This window comes from Bubalus kerabau, chromosome 7, assembly GCF_029407905.1.
Source record: "Bubalus kerabau isolate K-KA32 ecotype Philippines breed swamp buffalo chromosome 7, PCC_UOA_SB_1v2, whole genome shotgun sequence".
Lineage (NCBI taxonomy): Eukaryota > Metazoa > Chordata > Mammalia > Artiodactyla > Bovidae > Bubalus > Bubalus kerabau.
In genome coordinates, this window is record NC_073630.1 from 26567661 (window position 1) to 26593709 (window position 26049).

General features: G+C 38.2%; 1 protein-coding gene across 3 annotated transcripts in view; it reads right to left on the reverse strand.

The window, feature by feature from the left end:
• PPA2 (inorganic pyrophosphatase 2) overlaps positions 1-26049 on the reverse strand; it is a 217184-nt gene that overhangs the window by 55852 nt on the left and 135283 nt on the right. Inside the window, exons 2-6 of one of the 3 annotated variants that reach the window (XM_055587872.1) lie at positions 21421-21485; positions 17472-17516; positions 12159-12212; positions 10667-10786; positions 2088-2174 (exon numbers count right to left, since the gene is read on the reverse strand). In XM_055587872.1, coding sequence (XP_055443847.1) covers positions 2088-2174; positions 10667-10786; positions 12159-12212; positions 17472-17516; positions 21421-21485 — 371 coding nt within the window. The remainder of the gene's footprint in view (positions 1-2087; positions 2175-10666; positions 10787-12158; positions 12213-17471; positions 17517-21420; positions 21486-26049) is intronic. The other 2 variants (XM_055587874.1, XM_055587873.1) reach the window with 2 other exon arrangements.

Genomic DNA, 26049 nt, shown 5'->3' on the forward strand with positions numbered 1-26049 from the left:
GTAGGGAAAATAAGACGCAGCAAGGAAACTGGGCCGTGGCAGGAATAATTCAAGTGCAATATAATTGAGGACTAGACAAAGCTAGCTCCAGTGATAATGCAAAAGAGATTTAAAGCCCGTTTAGGTCACAGAGTCAGTACCTCAAGACTAATGAGATGAAGAGAAGCAAAGGGTGATCTGTAAGATTTCTCAGTTTCTGTCTCAAGAATCTGAAGGCGAGGAGGGAAGGAAGACAGGTGTCCTTCACTGAGAGGAGTAAGGTGGAGAGGAGGAAATGAGGAATTCAGTTTGGGACACAAGTGTGAGATGCCTGGGAGACAGTCAAGTGTAAATGCAGGTAGCTGAGAATGTGGGTCTGAGTTGGAGATAGTAATTTGAGAGCAAAACCACAAATGGTTGGGACTGGATCACCAAGGGAGTCCTCACATGAGAAAAAGAGCTGAACAACGGTGCAACTCTCAAGCTAAGCAATGCTTAAGGAGCAGGCAGAAGAAAAGCAGCCTACAAAAGAAACCAAGGAGGAATTAGAGGATATCCAAGTCACTCTGATACAACTGATGTCAAGCAAAGAGACTGATAGCAGAAGGAAGATGAGGTTAAAGGCATAAAATTCCAAGGTAAATTCAAGTTATACAAAACATATGAAATGGGCAGGTTGGATTTGGTTAAAAGAAAGCTACCGATGATCTTTGTAAGAGCGGTTTCATTGAAATAATGGGGGGATGAAAACAATTTTAAACTGACTGAAGATTAAGTGGGAAGGAGGAGATAGAGATGAGTGTTTCCTCTTTTTACAAGTCTTCTTATGAAAGGGAATATGGAAGGAAGTCAATAAAGAAAAGTGAAAGTGAAAGTCGCTTAGTTGTGTCCGACTCTTTGTGACCCCATGGACTATATAGTCCCTGGAATTCTCCAGGCTAGAATACTGGAGTGGGTAGCCTTTCCCTTCTCCAGGGGATCTTCCCAACCCAGGGATTGAACCCAGGTCTCCCACATTGCAGGCGGATTCTTTACCAGCTGAGCTATCAGGGAAGCCCCTAATAAAGAAAGGGCAGTTGTAAATACAGGACAGAGAAGAGTCAAGAAAACAGTGTCATTCAAACGGCAGGAAGGGACAGGATTGAGAGCCCAGGGAAGTCCTGGTCTCAGTAACAGAAGGAAGGGAAGGAGGAGTATTTGCAGACACATCTGTTTGAGAGCCTAAGGGGAAAGTAAAGGGATGCTTATCTGCAGGTTTCCAGGAGCTCTACAAAATTAAAGACAACATGCTCTGCTGAGAGTGAGAACCAAGTACAAGGAGTTTAACAGAGAACAATAAATACTGGCGAGAAAGGCAGCAGAAAACAGGAGAAAGAATGTGAGCGAAGACACACAGAATTCTGCGGGTAGTAGTAACCTATGAGAGTGGAAGTTTTGCTTGTCCCCAGTAGCCTGGAAGCAGGCACACAAAAAAAGTACCAGCTAGTTCTCATCAGTGTTGAACATCCTGCCTGGATAATGGGCAAGGACAACGAAGCAGGACTCAGCAAACTCATTCTGTAAGAGGACAGACAGCAAATACTTGAGACTTCGCGGACTGTAACATCTCTTCCAACCTCCTCAACTGCAGTGGTGGTGCGAAAGCAGCGCAGACAACATGTAAATGAAAGGCCGGAGCTGTGCTCTTTATAAAAACTGGTGGTAAGCTGGATTTGACTAGCCATGGGCTAGGGTTTACCAACACATAGTTTAAGAGAAGGAAGTAAAGATACAAAAAAGGACTGGTGGCTCAGATGGTAAAGCATCTCCCTGCAATGTGGGAGACCCGGGTTCAATCCCTGGGTTGGGAAGATCCCCTGGAGAAGGAAATGGCAATCCACTCCAATATTCTTGCCTGGAAAATTCCATGGACTGAGGAGCCTGGTAGGCTACAGTCCATCGGGTCACAAAGAGTCGGACATGACTGAGCGACTTCACTTCATTTATGAGAGGGATAAACAGGCAAGAACTTTGATGAGTTGAAGAACTGGTGCCTTCTGAAAAGAACTGAAATTTTACAGCATGACTAAAGTAGAACATATGTTAGAACAACACTCTATGAAACAAACCTTTGAGCCTATTTCGCAAACATCAATAGGATCATTATCTCCACAGCAGTCTGTGCTCTTATCTTTTCGATGGGGATCTTCCCAAGTCTAAAAAACAGAAGTAGGGGTGGAATATAGGTTAATACTCTCTACAATCTCTCCACATCATCATGAAGTTTTACAGATAAGTCATAATACAAGGAAAAACTTCTCAGAAATTAAATAGACTCAATGCCAACATGGCAGTACATTCTTAAGCATCATAATAATTAAAACAGATTTATACTATTTCCTCCCATCTGTCTCTCATTTGTCTGTATAATCACATATGAAAGTGGGTGGTATTTCCAAACACACTCTTCTTGCAAGTTTAGTCATTGTCTAAATTCATGCTCACTTTTATTTGGAGCTTCAGTTCCAATGTTCCTGCTGTCTATGCCTTTGTTTCTACAAAATGTCTGAATTGCTGCCTCCATTTTTGCTTTCTTTGACATGGTAACAGCACTGGGTCTTGCTTTCCAGGTTTGAAAATAAACTTCCTATACTTTAAATGACTTCTAATAGAACAAACCCAGTTTTTCCTTCATAAACTAAAGAACAAGAGAGTATCTGCCAAAGAAAAGAAAATTTCATTTTTGTCTCATTTCATTCCATTTAAAAGACGCTCCACCTTTTCATCAAATCTCAAGAATTTGACAAAAGCATGAAAAGATGTCAACTCTTTAGTTTTCTGAAGAGATTACACCTTGTTGCCTACAAACTATATACATGGGCATTTTTATAAATGAACAGCATAACAGAAATTTATTATCAAGTTTAAAGATCCCTTATACACCATCCTTCCTCAAAACCCTCATAATTAGCTGATTCTGAATAGAACTGTATAAGTTCCCTTAAATTAATCCTCTCAGATTTATAAGATACGCAGAGAACATCATCTCAAGAATCTTATCTAGAATTTCAGATTATCTAAGCCTGGCTCCTCTAATTTTACATAGATAATTAAAAAGGAATGCTACTTAGAGCTAAACCCTATCAGTTCAGTTCAGTTCAGTCACTCAGTCCTGTTGGAATCTTTTCGACCCCATGAATCGCAGCACACCAGGCCTCCCTGTCCATCACCAACTCCAGGAGTCTACTCAAACTCCTGTCCATCAAGTCGGTGATGCCATCTAGCCATCTCATCCTCTGTCGTCCCCTTCTCCTCCTGTCCCTATAGATAAACTGTAATGTTTTCTTTCTGATTCTAATTATAGCATATTCAGGAATAAGCTTACTTACCATACCAAAAAAAAAAAAAAAAAAAAAAAGCCACAGTAAATCTAACTACATTAAGTCTAATTACATTCACAGTAAGTCTAACTACATTTCATTACCCTCAAATACTAGCATAATTAATATAAGAATAGTAAACACCATTGTTAACCTTACATATTGGTTACAGGTGAAAGCTAACCTAAGTGATACATACACACATAAACATACATGTATCCCAGGAAGAATGTGCCACCTATTAACCCCATTGAACAGATAAGTGAACTGAAGCACAGAGTTTAAACTTGTTCACACTCAGATTCTAAATGGATGCAACAGGATGAGAACTCTTGGTATTAATCATTATGTTCCTGCTGCTGCTGCTGCTGCTGCTAAGTCACTTCAGTCGTGTCCGACTCTGTGCAACCCCATAGACGGAAGCCCCCCAGGCTCCCCTGTCCCTGGGATTCTCCAGGCAAGAACACTTGAGTGGGTTGCCATTTCCTTCTCCAATGCATGAAAGTGAAAATTGAAAGTGAAGTTGCTTAGTCATGTCCAACTCTTAGTGACCCCATGGACTGCAGCCCACCAGGCTCCACCATCCATGGGATTTTCCAGGCAAGAGTACTGGAGTGGGGTGCCACTGCCTTCTTCAAATCATTATGTTACAAAGCCTAAATTTTAGTATGGTAACTGAATTGCAATTATTTTCAGATATAACTTTATTCATGATTCTCTTCCTTTAAATTCCCTCTCTTACTCTCAGAATCTCTTAAGTGTATTTTCCTACTGTTGCCCTTACTGCTTTTTATTTTCTATTACCAGGCATCCATTCAATGAGTTAATATTTATTGATAATCTACTCTGGGCCAGGAGTTAGGAACATAAATTAACAAGACATACTCAATACCCTAAAGAACACCATATTAAAAAGTAGTGTAGCATCTCTCACAAATGCTACAAAATTAATCTTACTGTGCTGGAGAAACCATGAAGGAAGTAAAGTCAAAGTGGAATTAGAAAACCCAGAGGCAGAATCAGAAAATATCTGGGAGGTTCCTCCTTTCTAAGGCAGGAATCCTTTCCTGAACCTTCCTTAACCTCATTCTCATTTGCAGAAGGGAGCAAATGTGATAAGCTAGAAGTCACTCGGAGAAGGCAATGGCAATGGTGGGCTTCTGTCTGTGGGGTCACACAGAGTCGGACACGACTGAAGCGACTTAGCAGCAGCAGCAGCCTGAAGGACAATACCTAGATTCTTGTCCTATTTTAGCCGCAAACTACCTAGGCCAAAACACTCAGACCTCAGTATCCTCACCTATAAAAAGAAGGTCTTCAATAAGACAGTTGCTAGATACATCCTATCTCTGAATTCTATGATTGTTAGTGGTCATTCATAATCTGCATAAATACTACCAGTAACCAGGAAGCTCACAAATTAATGAAATAACTTAACCCACTGCGGTCAGAGTTAATTTTTCTACAAAAGTCCTTCTTCGTATTGACACAAAAACTGTCTTCTTTCTCTTCAGAAACTCCAATTGCATTTTTTATCTATCAATTTAGTTCTTTCTATTGAGGAAATAAATACATACAGGCAAAATTCTTAACCTATAACAACGATGTCAATTTTAGGGCCAGTTCTTCATGATCTCCTTCACCAGAAAAAATACCATACTGGTTCTTTCTATTTCTAGTTCCGCATTTAGTGCTCTATATCTTCAGGGCTTGGTTTTTTACCACAAAAAGAGAGTCATACTAAATGATTTCTAACTTAACTTGAAAATACAGTATAATTTCAAGCAATCACTAGAAGAAATCTTGACAAATTTAAAACTTAAATATACCCTCTAGTGGAGTTTTAAGTGTCTAGGCTTAAAACTAGGCAGAGAAACAACTTGAAAAGCAGTCAAGCTAGCAAAGAAATATCCAGAAGATGAAATCCCTATTCTTAATATTTGTTTCACAAAACTGACAAGGGCTAGCATCCAGACTTTAGAAATAATTTTTTACAACTAAGTATGAAAAAGCAAAACAATAAAAATGGGTCAAAGTCAGGAACAGGTAATTCTAAGAGGAAACATGAATGACTTATAAATACATGAAAAGATAACCAATCTGATCAGAGAAATACAAATTAAAACCAAAATGAGGCGCTATTTCAAAAACTTTAAAAATCTGATAACATTAAATGCTCATAATTATGTAAGAAGCCTGAAACGCTACTACTGGTAGGAGTGCATATTGTTACAATTTCTTTTGTAAACAATTTGGGAATATCTAGTAAAATAAACAGGTATGTAACTCAGAACTTAGCAATCTGACTTATAGGCATATACCTAGTAGTATATATGTATACATATTATGTACACAGAAAAATTTTAGCACAGATTCATGAAAAGCTTAAAAAAAGTTTAAAAATCTCTCAGGAGTACAAATAATGTTAAACTAATACAAAGCATAGCTATAAAGCTATGAAAAAAAAACTCAATATACACAGATTACTGATCTAACCTAAAACAAATCTACTCTTCCTCATGCAGATATCTGAGATCATTACTTTACAATCTTATAAATATTAACCAATACATCAGTAATCACCATGCTCTGGTCCTTCAGTCTCTCCAAAATATCACTGAATGGTACAGAACTGAGTATACAGACTTCTTGAGTACTACTTCCTGATCAATCAGAACTCCCATCTCCAAATCAAGTAAGATGTGCTCAGCCTCTACCGGTACTTCACCAGCTTCAATTTGGAGCAAAAGCTATTCCACTAGTAGCAGCTAACATCAGTGGCAACAGTGTCATCACTGAGATAATACCACCAAACACTCATTGAGGGCTTAACCTTGTTTTTGGTCATCTCATTCGAAGTCCACAATAGCCTTGTGGGGTAGATGGCAGGGTGACACAGATGAACAAATAGGCCTGGTTACATTTAGTCACTGGTTCCAGGTTATAAAGCTAAGAAGTAGTACTAAATGCAACTTGGGGTCAATGAACCAAATTATAATGAAGTTCAAAATGATAACACAATGATATACCAGTTAAGACTGAAGAAATTTTGAAGTTAGTGATTCTAGTCCTTTGACATTATTCAGATGAGTCTTCTAAATATTTACACAGAAAGTTACAACACTTGAATAATATGTGGGAAATATGAACAATTAGGGGAAGACAAAGAAAGATGATTTTTGCCCAGTCCAAACTCAAACTTTGAGGAAGTCATCATCGCCAGTGCAGGAGAAGTTATCAGTAGGGTTACACAGTCTAGGCAGATGAAAGTCTGCAACCACGAGAGCGCACTGGTGACTACATGGGAGAGGCTTCTGCTTAAACAGTATTCTGCTGCTTCAGTGTTCTTCCAAGCACGGTTGGCTTGGTAACTGCTCTGAACAAATTCCCCACTGTTAAAAGATGTATCACAAGAGAACAGCAAAATCCAACCACCCACACATGCCTACGAACCGTATGCAACACACACCGTGCATTCATGGATTCACTTTTCCCCCAATATTTACTGATCGCCTAAGTCGGTGCCAGACACTAACCAGGGCAGTTGAAAGACAACAGCAAACAAAACAAACAGAATCCCTGCCCTCATGAGACTACATTCTAACTAGAACACATTTACAATAAACTTAACAAGTAAATTATATACTGGAGAAGGAAATGGCAACCCACTCCAGTATTCTTGCCTGGAGAACCCCATGGACAGAGGAGCCTGGCAGGTTACATACAGTCCGTGAGGTCTCAAGAGTCGGACATGACTTAGCGACTAAACCACCACAAATTATATAGCGTGTCAGAAGTTGACAGGTGTAATGGAAAAGGGAAAAAAAAAAAGTATGGAAGAACGATGGGAGTACATGGGGTTAAAACAGTAAAGGATGTTAGAGGCAGACATCATGAAGGAGGCAACTGATGAGCAAACACTGAAGGAAGGAGGGCATTGTGTACATTGGGAAAACATCCCGAGCCGGGGACACAGTGAGTGTGAAAGCTTGAGGCAGGAGTATGCCTAGAGCCTCAGAGGAATCATGAGGAGGTCAGTGTTGGGGTTAGGGAGCAGGAGGAGGGGCAGAAGGAGAGGCTGGACATGAGATCAAAAACATAAATGCGCCAGGGGCTGGCTTTCAATTTAACAGGCTCACTCTGTCTTAACGTTGACAAGGATGCAAAAAAAATATTGGGTACATTTGTTGTTATTTAGTCACTAAGTTGTGTATGACTCTTTTGTGACAGCCTACCAGGCTCCTCTGTCCATGAAATTTCCATGAAATTTCAGAAAGAATACTACAGTGGGTTTCCATTTCCTTCTCCAGGGGCTCTTTGCCACCCAGGGATCAAACCCGCATCTCCTGCATTGGCAGGTGAGTTCTTCACTGCTCAGACAGTTGGGTACATTACCTTGTCCATAAACAACTGGCTTAATTTCAACTTTATATAAACATGAATCAATATAGTTATTTTTGCTTGGTGTTTAACTTCTGTGCAATCTATGGTACATTTTTCTGCTGAAGACTCTCTCACACACACACCACCACCGCCACCACCACCATCAGTTTAGGTTTAAAAAGAGTAAAGATCTCTGGTTAAAAATGGCAGAGAGAATATAGGTCTATTTCCTCTTCCTCACTTCCATCCTATCCACAGTGGCCTCCTTTCTGAGACACACGAGCCCTCCCTCCACCTCTAGACTTTTATACCTCATGTTTCTTGATGAGCTCCTCTAAATGGCCTGGGATGGCACTCACTTTCTAAGATGCCACCCTCTCACTTTCTCCTGGTCTCCTGTTAGAAAATAGCTCCGCGCTGAGGTCTTCCTCCCAACTGCAACAATTCCCACACACCCTAGACCCATTTCCTATTTGATTATTCTCCAACACACTTACCACCATCTGACATACTATACGTTCTTACTTTTTTTTTTTTTTGTCTGTCTCTTAGAATAAAAGTTCCATACGAATTTTTGTCACTGATATCACTGCTCTACCTCCAGTACTTAGAACATGGTCTGGCAAACATCAGGTACTCAAAAAATGGGTCCTGAAGAAATGAACAGCTCTGTGAAGGAAGAGCTGGTGTGAAAATGACAAGGGAAACTCGAGACACTGAAGATGCTGCTGTCGTGGGAGGGAAGTGAGGACAAAGGCTGCAGAATAAGGCTGGCTAAGTAGGGCCAGACCATGAAAGAGTTGAGGAGCTATGTTAGGAATGTTTCCTTTTATCCTTTCAGCAATAGGAAGGCATTAAAAGGTTCTCATATGGACAAAAATGGTATTTTTGGATACTAGGTGGAGTATGAAATTTCAGTAGGCAGTGGTGAATGCAGAGGACATTAAGAACCAAGATTAAGAGTCTAATTCCTGCTCTAGCTGAAGAACTATTGCACCTCACAGACTAATATAATAGCATGTAAGAGCACCTTGAACATTCAAACACATCCAGCAGAATACAAAAATATGTCATAACTTTAAATAGATGAACTATAAAAGATGAGTTAATTAGAATCTATTATGCTCCACTGTAGGCACTAATTTAGTTGTTGATCATCCCACCTCCAGGAGACTATAAATGCTTTAAAAAAAACACACACAAAACCAGATAATAGTAAAAGTACCAGTGGTAACAACAATGTGATCACTGTCCATTAGGCATTATTCTAACATGAACATGCAATAACTCATTTAACCTCAACAGGACCACATGCAGTATCTTATCATCTCTCTGTTACAGATGAAGAAAGTGAGGTCCAGAAAAACAAAAGAACTTGCCCAAGTCACATTACTAGTAGGTGGCAAGCTGGCTCTAAAATCAACATTCTTAGTCACTTATGCTGCACTAATCTTATATTTATATCTCATTTTTCTGTGTCTACCCAACACCTAAATACAGTCTAGCACATAAATCCTTAATAAATGTTTAATGAAATAAACAAATAGATGAACTTTAGTTTATCCTCTGCTTACTCTACTTTTCCCCTGAAGAAGGAAATGGCGACCCACTCCAGTATTCTTTCCTGGGGAATCCCATGGACAGAGGAGCCTGGAGGGCTACAGTCTGTGGGGCTGCAAAGAGTTGGACACGACTGATCAATTAAATAACAACTACTCTACTTTTCAAAGGTCTATTTTTGTCTTCCTTTAATTCAGTGGCTTGTTAGGCCCTCTCCTCATCTCTCCATCTTCTGCAGACAGTATCCCCTAAGCTTAACAAAAAGGTTCTCACCCTTTCACTGCCAGGTCAAACAGAATGTCTACTTAGGCACCTGGGAAGTCAGAAATCCTGTGGTCTTAGTTTCAACAAACATCCTCATTCTTAGCACACCATTTTAGGAGCGCCTGTTTTAACCAAGAATGTATCCATGTGGGTGGTCTAACTGCCATCAAAGGCAGTCTGACTCTTTAGAAAACAATTTTCTTTTTTCTTTTCCTGCAACTGTTTATTCTACAAGGGCAGCTGGTTTGTTTGTTTTTTTTTTTTTTTTTGAGTTAGTTAAAACAAGAACCCCTTTTCTCAGATATTTCCCAAATAGCATCTTGGAATTTCACACAAAATATTAAAATTAATAAACAAAATTAAAATATAAAAATATCCAGATAGACAGATGCTCTAAAGGTTTTTATAAACATAAAGGCAGATGCTTCTCTACGTCTCCAAACCTAGACTTCTGATTCTGCATATTCTGAGTGTTACTCACTAAATTATCTGGAAGGAGTTACCACTTCCTAGGAATGAGGAAACATAAGAAAAAAAAACAAAAAAGGAGAAAAAAGGAAGAAAAGCAAATAGCAAGTGTTACTCTCTAATTGGAATGCTGCTTTACCATCACTTAGCCATTGTTTTCATTGCTTCCTACTGAAAAGTCATAAATTCTTAACAGTATATAATTAAGTTGCCTTATTCAATTCACAATGAGTTCTGAAAGAGGTAACAATTTAATAGGTTCATCTGTTAAAGTTTAAAAAATAAAATTCATGCTGTCATGTATGAAGGTATATACAAGCATAACTTGTCATATCCAAAAAAATGACTGCAAATAAAGGAGATAAAATATTTTCCACTGACTCTTAATATTAATAGCCAAGCTCAGAAAAAGAAATGTGTTCAAAATGCCAAATATGAGTATTCTAAATACCTAACTCTGAGAATCTGAGTACAGACATATATACAGTTTGAAAAAAAATTTATTGATACAATAAAATTCCACATTAAAAAAATTTTAAATTTACAAATCTCTCACTGACATGTCCTCAATTTAAATTTAAGTAGTTCACAGGATTTACAAGGCAATTTTTTCAGAAGACAGAGAAGTTTTACCATTATAACAAAAATGTTACCTGAGGGAGGGCACCATAATTCCATATATAACCCTTGTGAGGAAAGATATTTGCCACATAGCGAAGCTTGCCATCCTTTACATCTTGTTTAATGGGATTCAGTGGTTCCTTCGTGGCAATCTAAGCAGGTTTTGGGAGAAAAGGGGTGTGGGACATAAAATGGTTAATCCTATATTCAAACAGGATTTTTAAATCTGCCATTATCAGACTAAATATTCGTATTCCAACTTATTGATCAAAGATAACTTTAAAAATAAGCTGGTTCTTATTTCTAATTTACTGTTTTGTATTAAACTGGAAAGGAAACGTCAGATAATATATTTTGGCACTCTATTACTTATGAACTCATTATTTTTAACACAAATAATAAATATTATTGAAATGGCAAGAAGCTAAGGATTAATCAACTTGCTTTTTGTTACTACTTGGGTTTTCTACCATCAATCTTATAATAAAGATTTTTCACTAAGTGATTTCATTTCAAAGTTACCTTTCAATCAAACATATTCAAATTGCCATGCCAAAAAAAAAACTATCCTACAAAAGTAAACAAAAAATAACTGAAGCCATGTTTGAATGAATAAACACTGCTTAAATTAGGTAAGATCTCATAGGTTCTTGATCCTACACCCAAGTGAGGTAGAGAGTAGCCAAGAACAATAAAACTTGTACCAAAAGCAAGAAGAGCAAAAGAAGAATCTAATTACTTTTTCCTATTAAAATATTAACCAAAAAACCTACTATTTTATATTTAGAGAAATAATTCTCCAAATATAGAATCTGCAAAACATATACTGATAAAACTATCTTAACTTAAACATGTAAAATAATACCTACCTTCACATCCAAAGTTGCAGAAAACTTAGATAACTAAACAAAGTACCATAAATTAAATTTCACTCAGAAATAGGGATCTTACTTAATTGAAGATGAAACAATAAAATTCTGAAAAGCAAAAGGGAAGTTCTTGATAGGTTCACACCTATCAAGAAAAATCAAGAAAAATTATTAATTTTAAAAACCAACCAGGGGAATACCAGATGCTCTTAGAAAGTACTCAGAAATCAAGAGTTGGCCAGAAAAACACTTTAACTCCTCAGAGAATTAAGTCCTTAGGAACCAAAATTGTCTGCCCCAAATATGCTGCAATTGTGTCTATGAACAAAATACATCTCAGAACCTATTTAAGAAAACCTTTAAAGTATTTGCTATTTTCAAAGACACAGGAGTCAAGGAAAATTAAATAAATATGTGTATAACAAAATAGAGAGGCAAAAAAGAATATATTCTCTTTAAAGTGTAAATTCAGCTTGGAATAATATTTTCTTTTTTGAAAATAGATTCAAAGTAAGTTTACAAGAATATTTTCCATTGTCCATTATAAAGAAACTTGTCAACCATCCCAAATTCAAAATATTATGATAAACAACTTAAAACAAAATTTTATATCATTAGTAATTATTCCATTTGATGCTAATAGGATATTTCATACCTCCATTTTAGCATTTGTCCACCGAGGTACTTCCACAACCATGTTAAACACATTCTGCAATATAAAAAAACAACAAAGCAAACATTTTTTTTAATGTTGTCATCTTTTATTTTTTCACTTATCTCCTGCATGAGAATGTTTTATTTTTTTCCTACAAAAAATGTAAAAAGTCTGCATCATATGTCTGCCTATGCCTTAAATTCCTACTAAAAAATTAGAGAAGTTGGTTAAAATATAACAGAATTTAAGCCTGCTTATGTTACTTGACCACTACTGCACGGTGTTAGAAGTTGCTACATTTCTGGAAATACCTTTTCAAGGTAGAGACAGAATCAGAATGGAGCCAAGAAACGTGTTTCAATTTCTTTCCAACTAAAACAAAAGTTGAGCGCTGAGTGTCTCACTTTTCCAGTCTGCAAAGTTTAAGTGTGATAATCTCTGTCCTCATCCCACACAAAGTTGTGAAGACCAATTATGTGCTTTAAATGAAAATACACAGACAATTAAGAAGTAAAATATTTTGAAAATCATAAAAAAATATTTAAATCCAAGTTATTTCTACCATAATGTAAAATTGAGGCCATCAGTATAGGTAGTTATAAAGCTTACAAAGAGTTAACAAAGCTTAGCTTACATTATCTAGTGATCTCGGATTCCCTAAAGTTACAAAAGAACCACTGCTTCTTTTTACCATTTCTGAACTTGTAGCCTACTTAACAAAGGAAACTCTAGATCAGTGGTGACTAAAAATAATTTTCTACAGTAATGGCCTTACAAAGAAAAAGCCTTAGGGATTCCCTGGTGGTTCAGTGGTAAAGAATTTGCCTGCCAATGCAGGAGACATGGATTTGATCCCTAGGCTGGGAAGATCTCATATACCAAGGAGCAAATAAGCCCATGCACCACAACTACTGAGCCTGTGCTCTGGAGCCCAGGAACCGCAGCTACTGAAGCCCATGCTCCCTAAAGCCTGTGCTCCACAACAAAAGGAGCCACCACAATGAGAAGCCTGAGCCCCTCAGCTAGAGAGGAGCCCCTCAGCTAGAGAGGAGCCCCTGCTCGCTGCAGCTAGAGAGGGCCCAAGCAACAGAAGACATAGCGCAGCCAAAAATAAACACAATTATTTTATAAAAAGAGAGAGAAAAGGTCTATGCTTAAAGTTGGCTTGCTTCCCATTCTGATATCAGTAACTAACAACTTATCAAAGCAACGGTTTAAAACAGTCTTCATCCAAGTGTGGTCATGGACCAGGGCTAAGCTGCAAGTTGACTGTTACCAGTTCCTTTAGAAACATTTATAACAATTTGACCAAGTAATTTTTATGACTGTCAGACCTATTAATAAGTATTTGGAACTTGAATTAAGTTTTTCTAATAGTTCATTTTGATTGTAATTTTTTAAAGTATCAATATCAGTTCACAAAAGATTAGAAATAAACCAAAAAACTATCTTTTACCACAGATCATTTGAGCAGCAGTGATTAAATATAGTTATTCTCAACTATGCCACACAGTAAAATCACCTGGAGAGCTGGAATTGATTTTTTTTTTTTTAAGAGATTTCTAGAGCCCCCATCTCCTACATATTTGAATTCAGTGGTTCTGTGGTGAAGCCAGGGCATTGCTTATTTCTAAAAGCTCTCTAAGCAATTTTAATATGCAGCCAGAGTTGAGAACCTCTGGTTTAAAGCACTGCTAAACAATATCTGGGGTTTTCTTAGTGAAACAGGAATGCTGTTAACTCAAAGAATGCCATTTACACAATTAAAAATAAATCAAGCCAAAGAAATAATGATGGTTTTCTCTAGATGAGACTGAAGTTTACCACGACAAAACTGCACACTCATAATGAGATAAAGAACAAAGTTGAGAATGCACTCTCAACAACTGCTCCTGAGAAATATGCCTCATATCTATCTTAGCAGCCTTATATACAGGCCTGCCGTTATGTTTCATTTTCTATGCTCTTTCATGAGGTACCCCAGCACCTGTTTAAATATGTCTGAAGTAGCTGTTAAAAAGAAAAACCCAAGTAAATGGCAGATGTTCACATAATTTATTCATCCCTGAAAGTCTGGCTATAAGAGAAGAAATGCATGCAGATGAATACTCTGAGGTGACAGAGAAGACAAAGCTAGTGCCAATCCTTTTACAGAATGACACCTACCAAAACCCCTCACAGAGACTTGAATTACGCCAAGAGAACAATGGATCAGGTTTGAATTTCAAGCCTGCAAGCTACACTCTTCCTCATCATTTGCTCCTGATCACTAGGAGTGTACTTCCAGTCTGCTTTTTTTCTCTCGGGCTAAAATGCACATGACCTGTAATTTTTTAAAGCCAATGTCAGTCTGTTTATTCTAAGATTAATGTTAATTACAAACCAAAAGTGGCCTGCTGAAATTTATTAGAAAATCACAAAGACACAAGGGGACATGTTTTAAATTCGGAATGTTGAGTTAGGGACATTTACCTCTTTCTTCAGTTCTTTTTTCTATTTTTTTCCCTCCTATTTTTATTACAGGGGGAAAAAAGGATGAAAAAGCAGTCAGTAGATTTTATGTGTGTGTGTGCTCAGTGCTGTGTGACTCTCTGCAACTCCATGGACTGCCCGCCAGGCTCCTCTATCCATGGGAATCCCCAGGCAAGAATACTGGAGTGGGTTGCCATTTCCTCTTCCAGGGGATCTTCTCGACCCAGGAATGGAACCTTTGTCTCCTGCATTGGCAGGCAGATTCTCTAACACTGCATTATCTATATTCTTGGGGTGTAAAAAGAAAGGAAATAACCCTTCTATCCTTGTTCTAACCCTTAAAATATCAAATAAACTTAGATTTGACATTAAAGTAAAGGCAACAAATGCAAAAATAAACAAGTGGGAACATACTCAATTAAAAAGCTCTGCACAGCAAAGGTAACAATTAACAAAATGAAAAGGCAACCTATGGAATGGAAGAAAACAGTTGCAAGTCATATATCTGTTAAAGGGTTAATAAGCAAAATATATAAAGAAATCACGTAACTTAATAGTGAAAAACCAATCCATCAAAAAAAAAAAAAAATGGGCACAGGTCTTAAATACTTTTCCAAAAAAGACAAACAGATGGCCAACATTACTAATCATCAAGGGAAAGAAAGCAAATCGAACTCACAATAAGATACCAGGTCATGCCCATTAGAATGATTACCATGAAAAAAGATAAGAAATAACAGTACTGGCGAGGATGTAGAGAAAAGGGACCCTTGTGCGCTGTTGGTAGAAATGTGAACTGGTGCAGTCACAGTGGAACACAGTCTGGAGGTTCCTCAAAAAACTGAACATAGAACTACCACATAACCCAGCAATCCCACTTTTGTGTATATATATCCAAAAAAAAAGGAAAACAGGATACCGAGGAGATACTTATACTCCTAAGCCCGTTATAGCATTACTCACAATAGCCAAGACCCAGAAACAACCTCAGTGCCTGTCAACAAATGAACAAGTACATTTTTTATATATACAAGGGAATAGTATCCAAGCATGAGAAAGGACAACATCTTGCTCTTGGTGACAGGATGGGTGAACCTGGAAGGTATTATGCTCAGTGAAAGAAGTCAGACAGAAAAAGACACATACTGCATGGCACCACTTACAGGTAGAATCTGAAAAGTTTTAAAAAGCCAAATTCATAGAAAGAGAGTAGGAAAGTAGTTGCCACGGCCTGAGGGGTGGGGGAAATAGAAAAGAATTAAAAAAAAAAAAATCTCAAATCAAAAATCAGGTAGTCACCAACACACAAACTATGTTCTAAAAATTATAAAGTTTAAGTTGGTTTCCCTGGTGGCTCAGATGGTAAAGAATCTGCCTGCAATGCGGGAGACCTGGGTCCGATCTGGGAAGATCCCTTGGAGGAGGGCATGGCAACCCATTCCAGTATTCCTGCCTGGAGAATCCCATGGACAGAGGAGCCTGGCGGGCTATAGTCCATGGGGTCATATAGATTCCGACACAATTGACTGACTAAGCACTACTACTATATATACACAGTAAACATTTCTGCCACTGAAACAACTGTTTACAGGTTAACACTCACAGTCTCTTAAGAACCCATAAAGACTTGAGCCCCTGAATGTCTATTTATCCATTATGAAGAGCAATGACTCTCAAACTTCAGAGTGTACAGGATGCCCTGGAACACTGGTTTTGGGCTTTCCAGGTGGCACACTGGTGAAGAATCCACTAGCCAATGCAGGAGATGCAAGAGACAAAGGTTCGATTTCTGTCTGAAAGAGTCCCTGGAGAAAGAAATGGCAACCCACTCCAGTATTTTTGCCTCAGAAATCCCATGGACAGAGGAGCCTAGAGGGCTATAGTCCAGGGGTCACAAAGAGTCGGACACAACTGAGTGACTGAGCACAGAACACTTAAATGTGAAGACTACCCAGTCCGCATGAATTTAGTAGATATGGAATGGACCAGGAATCTGAAATATTAACAAGTGCCCTAAGCAGTTCCAATGCAGATGGTTTAGGACCATTCTGAAAAACATCAGTTTAGTAAAATACAAGATGTGGGGCACAAAAAGCTGATAGGAATTAAACAGCCCCACAGCTATGCTTGGAAGTAGATTCAAAGGCTGGGATCAAAAGTTTCAGCCAGATGAGACTAGAGGGCAATAAGATTAAGAAGGGAAAATAAGGCTAAGAGGCAGGAAATGTTTCCTGGAATCAGCAAGATAAAAAGGCATCAACAGAAAGAAATCGGAAGACAGATATCAGTCAAATGTTCTGGTCCTAAGTCAAGAACAATTAAAAGCTTGACAGTCATATATTTGAAAGATGGACTTAGAATGTATTTATTTTAGCATATAGTTGGAATATAGCATATATTCCTGGATCCTAGAATAGTCAGATTCATAAACAGAAAGTAGCACAGTGGTTACCAGGGGCTGCGTGGACATGGAGTGGAGAGCTATTGCTTAATGGGTCCAGAGTTTCAGTTTGAAAAAATGAAAAAGTTCTGGAGATGGATAGCGGTGATGATTGTATAACATGGTAAAGAATTTAATGTCGCTGAACTGTACACTTAAAAAGTGTACAATAAATAAAACAGTAAATGTCATGTTACATATATTTTACCATAAGGGAATAAAGTAAAATGGTAATATTGTCCCTAGCTGCCTTAAAGAGAGACTAGAATAAAAACATCAGGATGCATTCATAAGTTCTGCGAGGGAAAATAATTCAGCATCACTTTACAAATGCAGACTACCATCAGGGTCTTTAAAAGACAATATAAGTGATACACAGAAATAAAAACCTTTAGATATACCTCATATTCATCATTTCGTGCTCTTTTTGTAGGAATGCCATTTTCCTATAAAAGAAAAGATGGTTATTAGAGAAATGCAATTCAAAAATACAATGAGGTACCATCTCACACTGGTCAGAATGGCCATCATAATAAAGCCTACAAATAATAAATGCTGGAGAGGGTGTGGAGAAAAGGGATCCCTCTGACACTACTGGTGGGAATGGAAACTGGTGCAGCTATTTTGGTGAACAACACGGAGAGTCCTTGAAAGAGCCACCAATGATCCAGCAATCCCATTCCTGGGCATATATTCTGGAAAGACAAAAACTCTAATTTGAAAAGATACTTGGACCCCAATGCTCATAGCAGCACTATTTATAATAGCCAAGACATGGAAGCAATCTATATTCACTGACGGATGAATGGATAAAGAAGATGTTTTATATACATATAATGGAATATTACTCAGTCATAAAAAAGAACGAAATAATGTCATTTGCAGCAACATGGATAGAAATAGAGATTAACATGCTAAGTGAAGTATGATAGACAAAGACAAATATCATAAACTATCATTTATATGTGAAATCTTAAAAAATGATACAGAAGAACTTATTTATAAAAACAGAAATATTAATAGACTCACATAGAAAACAAACATGATTAACAAAGGGGAAGGCAGGGAGGGATGACTTGGGAATTGGGGATTAACAGATACACACTACTGGATATAAAATAGATAAACAGCAAGGACCTACTTGCTGTATAGCACACGGAACTATATTCAATATCTTGTAATAGCCTATAATGGTAAAGAACCTGAAAAGAATATGTGTGTGTATGTGTGTGTGTGTGTGTGTGTGTGTATATATATATATATATAAAATATAAAACTGAATCACTTTGCTATATACCTGAACCACTGTAAATGAACTACACTTCAATTTTTAAAAGATGCTATTTTTGACTCTAATATTTCATGAACAAATACAGCTGTATTGACCGTACAGCAATAAAAATATGCCTATCGTATAAACATTCCACCAGAGGTTTCCAGAAACCTGATTCAAAAGAGAATCCACCAAATGCCCAGTGCAGTTTTCCTCAGCATTTACACCCCCAGCGCATGAGCATCAAAAACTCATGCAGTTTTCAGCGCTTCATAAAACAAATTATTAGAAAAGCCAAATCTCTTTCAAGTATATTTTCCTAGTTTTTACAAAATAAGCAAAGGCTCAGTTCAGTCTTTAAGGAAAGACTGGCAGTTTCCAGTAATCATGCTTAAAACAGTCATTTCATTGTTGAAATGAAACTCCAGGGAGTGTGACTAACAAGCCATGGAAGTACTCGGCTGCCCCTCCTGCCTGTGATTTCCACCAAGGTGTGATTACCAAGTCTCCATCAAGCACTTGTAAATTAAAAGAGCATTATTCGGCGGGTTGGGAAGAAAAATTACACCATTCACAAATGCTCACACATTATATGTAGCTTTTACACACCGAAACAGCTAACGAAGGAAACAAACAGAAAAACAATTATTCCAAGTCAGCCCTGATACACCATTTCTTTTCCTAAAATACCACCACCCAAAGTATAAGGTGCAAGAGTTCTCTAATCATTATGTCTGGGAACAAGGGAAGCCTATTTACACAGCTACTGTGTATACCTATCTCCACAGGCCCAGAATTCATTCGCACAACCTGTTTCACTTTGTTCTGCTGTTATCAGTTTTTCATAAGCCCAAATCTCATGTTCCCCCAAACCCATCCTCCTAAGGCAGAGTATTATTACTCAGCGGGATGTAGGAAGCCCATTCTTTGTTCCATTTACACCCCGACCTACTACACAATTCCTCCATATAATACTGCTATCACTGCTACTGCTATGAGGTGTAGAGACTGTCACAGTGCACCGCTCCCCGCTAAGCAGCACCAGTAGTCACTCTTCACTACTCTCCTCTGGTTTTCTAGCACCTTACAGTATTTGATTGTCTTGTTTATTTCCAGGTTGTTAGTCTCCTCTGGCTGAGAAGGAACTACATTCACCTTATTCACCACTGCAACTCTAGTGCTCGAAATACTGTGACTCATAGTAACCATGCAATAACTGTTTACTGAATGAATACATTAATTAACAAATAATAGAGGAATGCACCCTCTTTAAGCCAAAATCAAAGAGAGTGGTTGGGAGATGTGAGATACCTAGGTTGGACAGCTCATTGGCCATGACATGGACACACACACACACTCAGAGACACACACAGTACTCTAGAGTTCTTTATGCTCTCTCGCCGGTTTCTTTCTCTCTCCAGATTACATGACTCCTTGTCCTGTAGCTGAATATTACTCAGAAGTAGTGAGCTAGAAGGATTACACAAGAGCAGCTAAGATACAGACTTTGTAGAGGATGCTGCTGAACGTCCTCTTCCTTGGATGTCTCTGGGATAATTATTTATGGAAAATTTTATAGATGTTATAGGAAATGATTATAGTTTTAAATGTGTTTGCAAATAATAGTTTAGAATAAAATACCTTTCCTTTTGCTTACTGGATCAAGTCACCATTGCCTACTGTCTTCTTGACTTCACACCTTCTATTATTTAAAATAAAACCCAAAGAAACATTAAAAAAAAAAAAATGACAGTCTGTGGAGTTACAGTCCTACGTTCAAGTCTCATCTCCACTACAGACCAGGTTTGTGACCATGGGCAAGGCACTTCACCTCATTAGCAAAATAAAAACGGTAACAGTAGCCCTGGACATACTGAAACAATGCAAGTCAAGCTCTGAGCACAGTGCCTGGCTAAGCACAAGGGGCACTCGGTAACTCTCGGCTCTCATTGCCCCCCGTTATCATCGTTATGGAGAGTCCAACCCCGTGAAGACCCGGGAGGCGGCATACATCCTATTCCCATGTTCCATAACCTGACTGTGACACGTGGCAGTCGGCCCCTGAGGTACCACTGGGAAGGTCAAACCAGACTTGCAGCTGCAGCAGCTTCCCACTTTTTCCCTGGCCTCTGCTCCACACCGATCCCACCAAGGTTCTGGAAAACCCAACCCCACTAACCAGCCCCATGGAATCTCATCCTGGAATGTAGTTCTGGTCACTGAAAAATGTGGTAATGAAATAAGCCACTTAACTACTCGGATCTTACTGAAAGAACTGCCAAGGTTGAGGTGACTACTAACACCCATTACCAATGATGCCATCTCGCCAACTAGTCAGGAGAGCCCCAGGAATGCTCCAATATTCTGAGTCCCTCTTAGTTCCATCTTCAGCAGATTGCCCTCCAACCTGACTTACGTCCCATCTACCCTCCCACCTCTCAAGTAATTTTAGGTTCTAAAAGAATAGCTATTCAAAGACTACCATTTTTCCAACTGTATCTTTCTAGCATCGATCTGGTAGAGTAGTTAAAGAGCATGAACTCTGTGGTCAGAAATGCTAAATCAAATCCTTGTTCTGCCACTCACCAGCTATGTGACCTTAGACAAAGTGTCCAAGTCAAGGACGCTTCAGCTCCAGTGTCCTTGGAGATGATAATAGCAATTTATAAGGATTAAATAAAATGGCATATGTTGACATGGTGGCTAGCAAACAGCAGATAATCCACAAATGTTACTATCTTATTATGACTAATACCACTACTATTCTTATTAAAAATAAGCCTCTTGTTAACCTTCCAAATTCTTAACCTTAAATTTTTATTTGCTACCAAATTCTAAGCCTCATAGACTACTAACACTTCTTTCTTCCCAAGTTCTCCCGGAAGAAACCCATTCTTTTCCAAATTCTAATTCATGAAGAAGGCTTATAATCCTGTTACAAAGATAACTGATGCTAATTCTCCTCTGCCCTTCTCTACCGCCAACCAAAACATTTCTTTTTGAAATGCTTCCAAAAAGCATCTTATGGTGATACTAGAAGTAGATATTTTCATGCCCCAAACAAGTTAAAACAATACCTCTTCAGAGTCCACCTTCAGAGGAATATCATGAAAGGGGGAAATGTAGTGACCAGCTACATTCTCTGCAAAGGAAAACAAACAAAAACACAGAATTAAAGCAGTGAACGAACTTCTTCTTTAGAACAACTATACTCTTACCCACTTTTAAATTTTGAACAAGCTGATAATGTTTTTTCAAAATTAACTTTAACTCCCAATTTAAGGTTTAAATCAACTTTTAAAACTTGCTCCAGTCTGATGACCAAAGAGAAAAACGATAGCCCTCTCTTATCTTTGGGGGATGCCTTCCAAGACCCCAGTGGGTGCCTGAAAATGTTGACACTACCAGACCCCACATAGGTTTTGTTTTGTTTTGTTTTTCTATACACACCTACATATGATAAAGTTTAATTTATAAATTAGGCACAGTAAGAGAATATCCAAATTGCCAGCATCATAACACTTTGAAGCCATTATTAAGTAAAATAAGGGTTACCTGAACACAAGCTCTGTCTGGGCAGTTGGTCTGACAACCAAGACATCTATCTACTAAGGATGGACAAAGGAATGACTCAGGCCCAGGAGAGGGACAGAGCAGGACAGCACCAGACTTCACCATGCTACTCAGAACACAGTGGCACGTCATTTAACACTTAATCGTAAAAAGCAAAACCACAAATAAGGGGGACTGCTGTACACACCAAATCAACTATATCTGGGCTGCTGAAACCATTCACTTACCCCTGTGGCTTAAATATCCAAAGTAAAAAGTCTAAATTAGACTAAAACTCCAAATATGAAAAAATCTTACTTTTGAAAAGAGGCTCATGAATAGGTGAACTGGGTTAAAACTGATGTCAATTTTCCCAAGAAAAACCTAACAACATAATTCCTCATTTCCACCTACAACCCACATGAAACAAAAGATTAAAAGTCCTACCAAAATAAAAGAAACAAGTCATTTGTTCCACTCAGTGATAAGGATGCTAATATTAAGGTAAGCTTAAAACAAAAACAAACTTCAATAACTGAAACTATTTTATCCTCATTGCATACTGAAATATATATTTAAAATAACTTTAAAAGTATATATTATTTAAATAAAATATGAATGCATACTTTTATTGGAATGTGTGTTTCCAAAAGCTGGGCTTAATATAGCCATAGAAAATTTTCACTTTGTAATTTCCAAAGTCAAGGTACGTACTACTTCTGGCCTGCTACTTCTTTGGTATAATTTTCAAATTTAGACTTTAAAAATATTTTAATAAATAAAGTGAGGACTGGCTAACACTCCAGTAGCAACAAGTATACAGAACACCCAAATCTTGGTTTCTAAGTACCATTCTCCAGTGAGAAGAACTAGGATTTCTTGAAGAAGGGGCTTATTCTACGCCCGAGGCAAAGAAAATACAAGATGAGCTTGGAATATCCTGGAGTACCAGAAAGTTACCAAGTGCTCAAAAAAAACAAAAAGTTACGGGTATGTCAATGGTGAAGGAAATGGCAACCCGCTCCAGTATTCTTGTCTGGAGAATTCCATGGACAAAGGAGCCTGGCAGGCTACAGTCCATGGGGCTGCAAAGAGTCAGACATGACTGAGCGACGATCACTCACTCACAGGCACGTCAAAGGGGAAAGGAGCCAACCTGAAAGAGCTCCCAAAGGCCAAAGCTGGAGTAAGTTGAGCAACAAAATAAATAACAGTTACAGGCAAACCTTGGAGACACTGCGGGCTTGGTTCCAGACCACTGTTAGTAAGGCGAATATCGCAATGAGGAAAGTCAGGCAAATTTTTGGTTTCCTAATGTACATAAAAGTTATGTTTACACTACATTCAGTCTATTAAGTGTGCAATAGCATTATATCTAAAAAAGCAATTTATACATTAAAAAATACTTTATTGCAAAAAAAAAAAAAAGCTAACCATCATCTGAGTCTTCAATGAATCGTACTGCTAACGCCAAAGATCATCAATCACATATCACCATAGCGAATATTATAATAATGAAAGTTTTAAATATTTCGAGAACTATCAAAACGTGACACAGAGACACCAAGTAGTAAATGCTTCTGTGAAACTGCCACGGACAGCCTTGCATGACACAGTGCTGCCACAAAACTATGTGTAAAACGTTCAGTATCTTCAAAGTACAACAAAGCGAGGTATGCCTGTAATGCATTAGAATCCAAAGTATACAATAAATATGCATGATCCATAGTAATACAAATAAATGATTGTATAAATAAATACAAATGACAGAAGAGACAAATCTTCCTTCAGAAAAATCCTAAACAATATATATAGATGTCTCCCCCCCCAAAAAAAATAAAGCTTACCCTATTCCCCAAGTGTGGACTAGACTTAGTGACTTGCTTCCAAAGAACAGAGTGTGGAAGGGAAAAAACATTTCCGTGGAGAAACCTGACGATCAGTATCCTTAACCAAGTGATCAAGGTTAATATCACCAGTGGACAAGTCGTGTGCATAGCATGGATCCCCTGATACACCGGGATAAAGGTACTTCACATCTGCCATGTTCTTCCCCCAAACCCATAACTCCAGTCTCATCATCAACAAGATATTGGACACACCCAAACTGAGGGACATTCTACAAAATACCTAACCAATACTCTTCAGAAGTCTCAAGGTCATCAAGAAACAAACGTATGAAAGGAATGACTGAAAAGGTGTCAGCAACATCCTCTGGATAATGGAAAAAGCAAGAGAGTTCCAGAAAAACATCTATTTCTGCTTTACTGACTATGCCAAAGCCTTTGACTGTGTGGATCACAACAAACTGTGGAAAATTCTTCAAGAGATGGGAATACCAGACCATCTGACCTGCCTCTTGAGAAACCTGTATGCAGGTCAGGAAGCAACAGTTAGAACTGGACATGGAACAACAGACTGGTTCCAAATAGGAAAAGGAGTACATCAAGGCTGTATATTGTCACCCTGCTTATTTAACTTCTATGCAGAGTACATCATGAGAAACGCTGGACTGGAAGAAACACAAGCTGGAATCAAGATTGCCGGGAGAAGTATCAATAACCTCAGATATGTAGATGACACTACCCTTATGGCAGAAAGTGAAGAGGAACTAAAAAGCCTCTTGATGAAGGTGAAAGTGGAGAGTGAAAAAGTTGGCTTAAAGCTCAACATTCAGAAAACTAAGATCATGGCATCCGGTCCCATCACTTCATGGGAAATAGATGGGGAAACAGTGGAAACAGTGTCAGACTTTATTTTGGGGGGCTCCAAAATCACTGCAGATGGTGATTGCAGCCATGAAATTAAAAGATGCTTACTCCTTGAAAGGAAAGTTAGGACCAACCTAGATAGCATATTCAAAAGCAGAGACATTACTTTGCCAACAAAGGTCCATCTATTCAAGGCTATGGTTTTTCCTGTGGTCATGTATGGATGTGAGAGTTGGACTGTGAAGAAAGCTGAGCGCCGAAGAATTGATGCTTCTGAACTGTGGTGTTGGAGAAGACTCTTGAGAGTCCCCTGGACTGCAAGGAGATCCAGCCAGTCCATTCTGAAGGAGATCAGCCCTGGGATTTCTTTGGAAGGAATGATGCTAAAGCTGAAACTCCAGTACTTTGGTCACCTCATGTGAAGAGCTGACTCATTGGAAAAGACTCTGATGCTGGGAGGGATTGGGGGCAGGAGGAGAAGGGGACGACAGAGGATGAGATGGCTGGATGGCATCACTGACTCGATGGACATGGGTCTGGGTGAACTCCGGGAGCTGGTGATGGACAGGGAGGCCTGGCGTGCTGCGATTCATGGGGTCGCAAAGAGTCAGACACGACTGAGCGAATGAACTGACTGAAGGAAATATAATGCCTAAGAGGAAATGTGCTACCCTAAACTGGATCTTGGGACAGAAAAATGATATTATGGAAAAATCAGTGACACCCAAATAAAATGTGGAATTAGTTAATAATATGTATCAATGTTGGTTTCTTAGCTTTGACAAATGCACAGTGGTAATGAAAGATGTTAATGTTAGGGAACATGGTAAGATATATACTGAAATTCTGTGCAATTGCTGCAACCTTGTCCAATCTAAAATTATTCCAAAATAAAGTTTATTTAAACAAATGAACAAACACAAACAATGGCTTCTGTCCAATAAAATTAGAAATATACAACTTAACAATGGCCCACACTCCACCAAAATTTCATTTCCTCATCTCATGCTGTGTGGGTTTTCCTTACCACTTATCACTAAAGTTCCTGAAGAAAGAAGACCTTTTGTTGTTGTGTTTCTGTTTGTTCTATTAGGCTGTCTACTGGATCCTCAGAACCCAGAAAAGTTCCCAGCACTTAGTAGGCATTCAGTTAATATGTGCTGAGCAAATATCTCTATTACTATTTCATTTTTCTGTACAAGCTTCTAATATAATTTACCCTCTCCCACTCTAGCAACAAAGTGACTTATGTATGACCCAATGCACAAACTATGATAAAGATAAGAAAAAGCACACAAGTGGCAAAGGATATAAAACTCTCCCTGAACTGAACTGAAGATCTATAAAGCTCTTTTCCATCAGTTAAAAAGGATGCACCTTAAAAAAAAACTTCTCTTTCACATACCACTTCAAATTTCAAATTCTCTGCCTGATTTTAAAGAC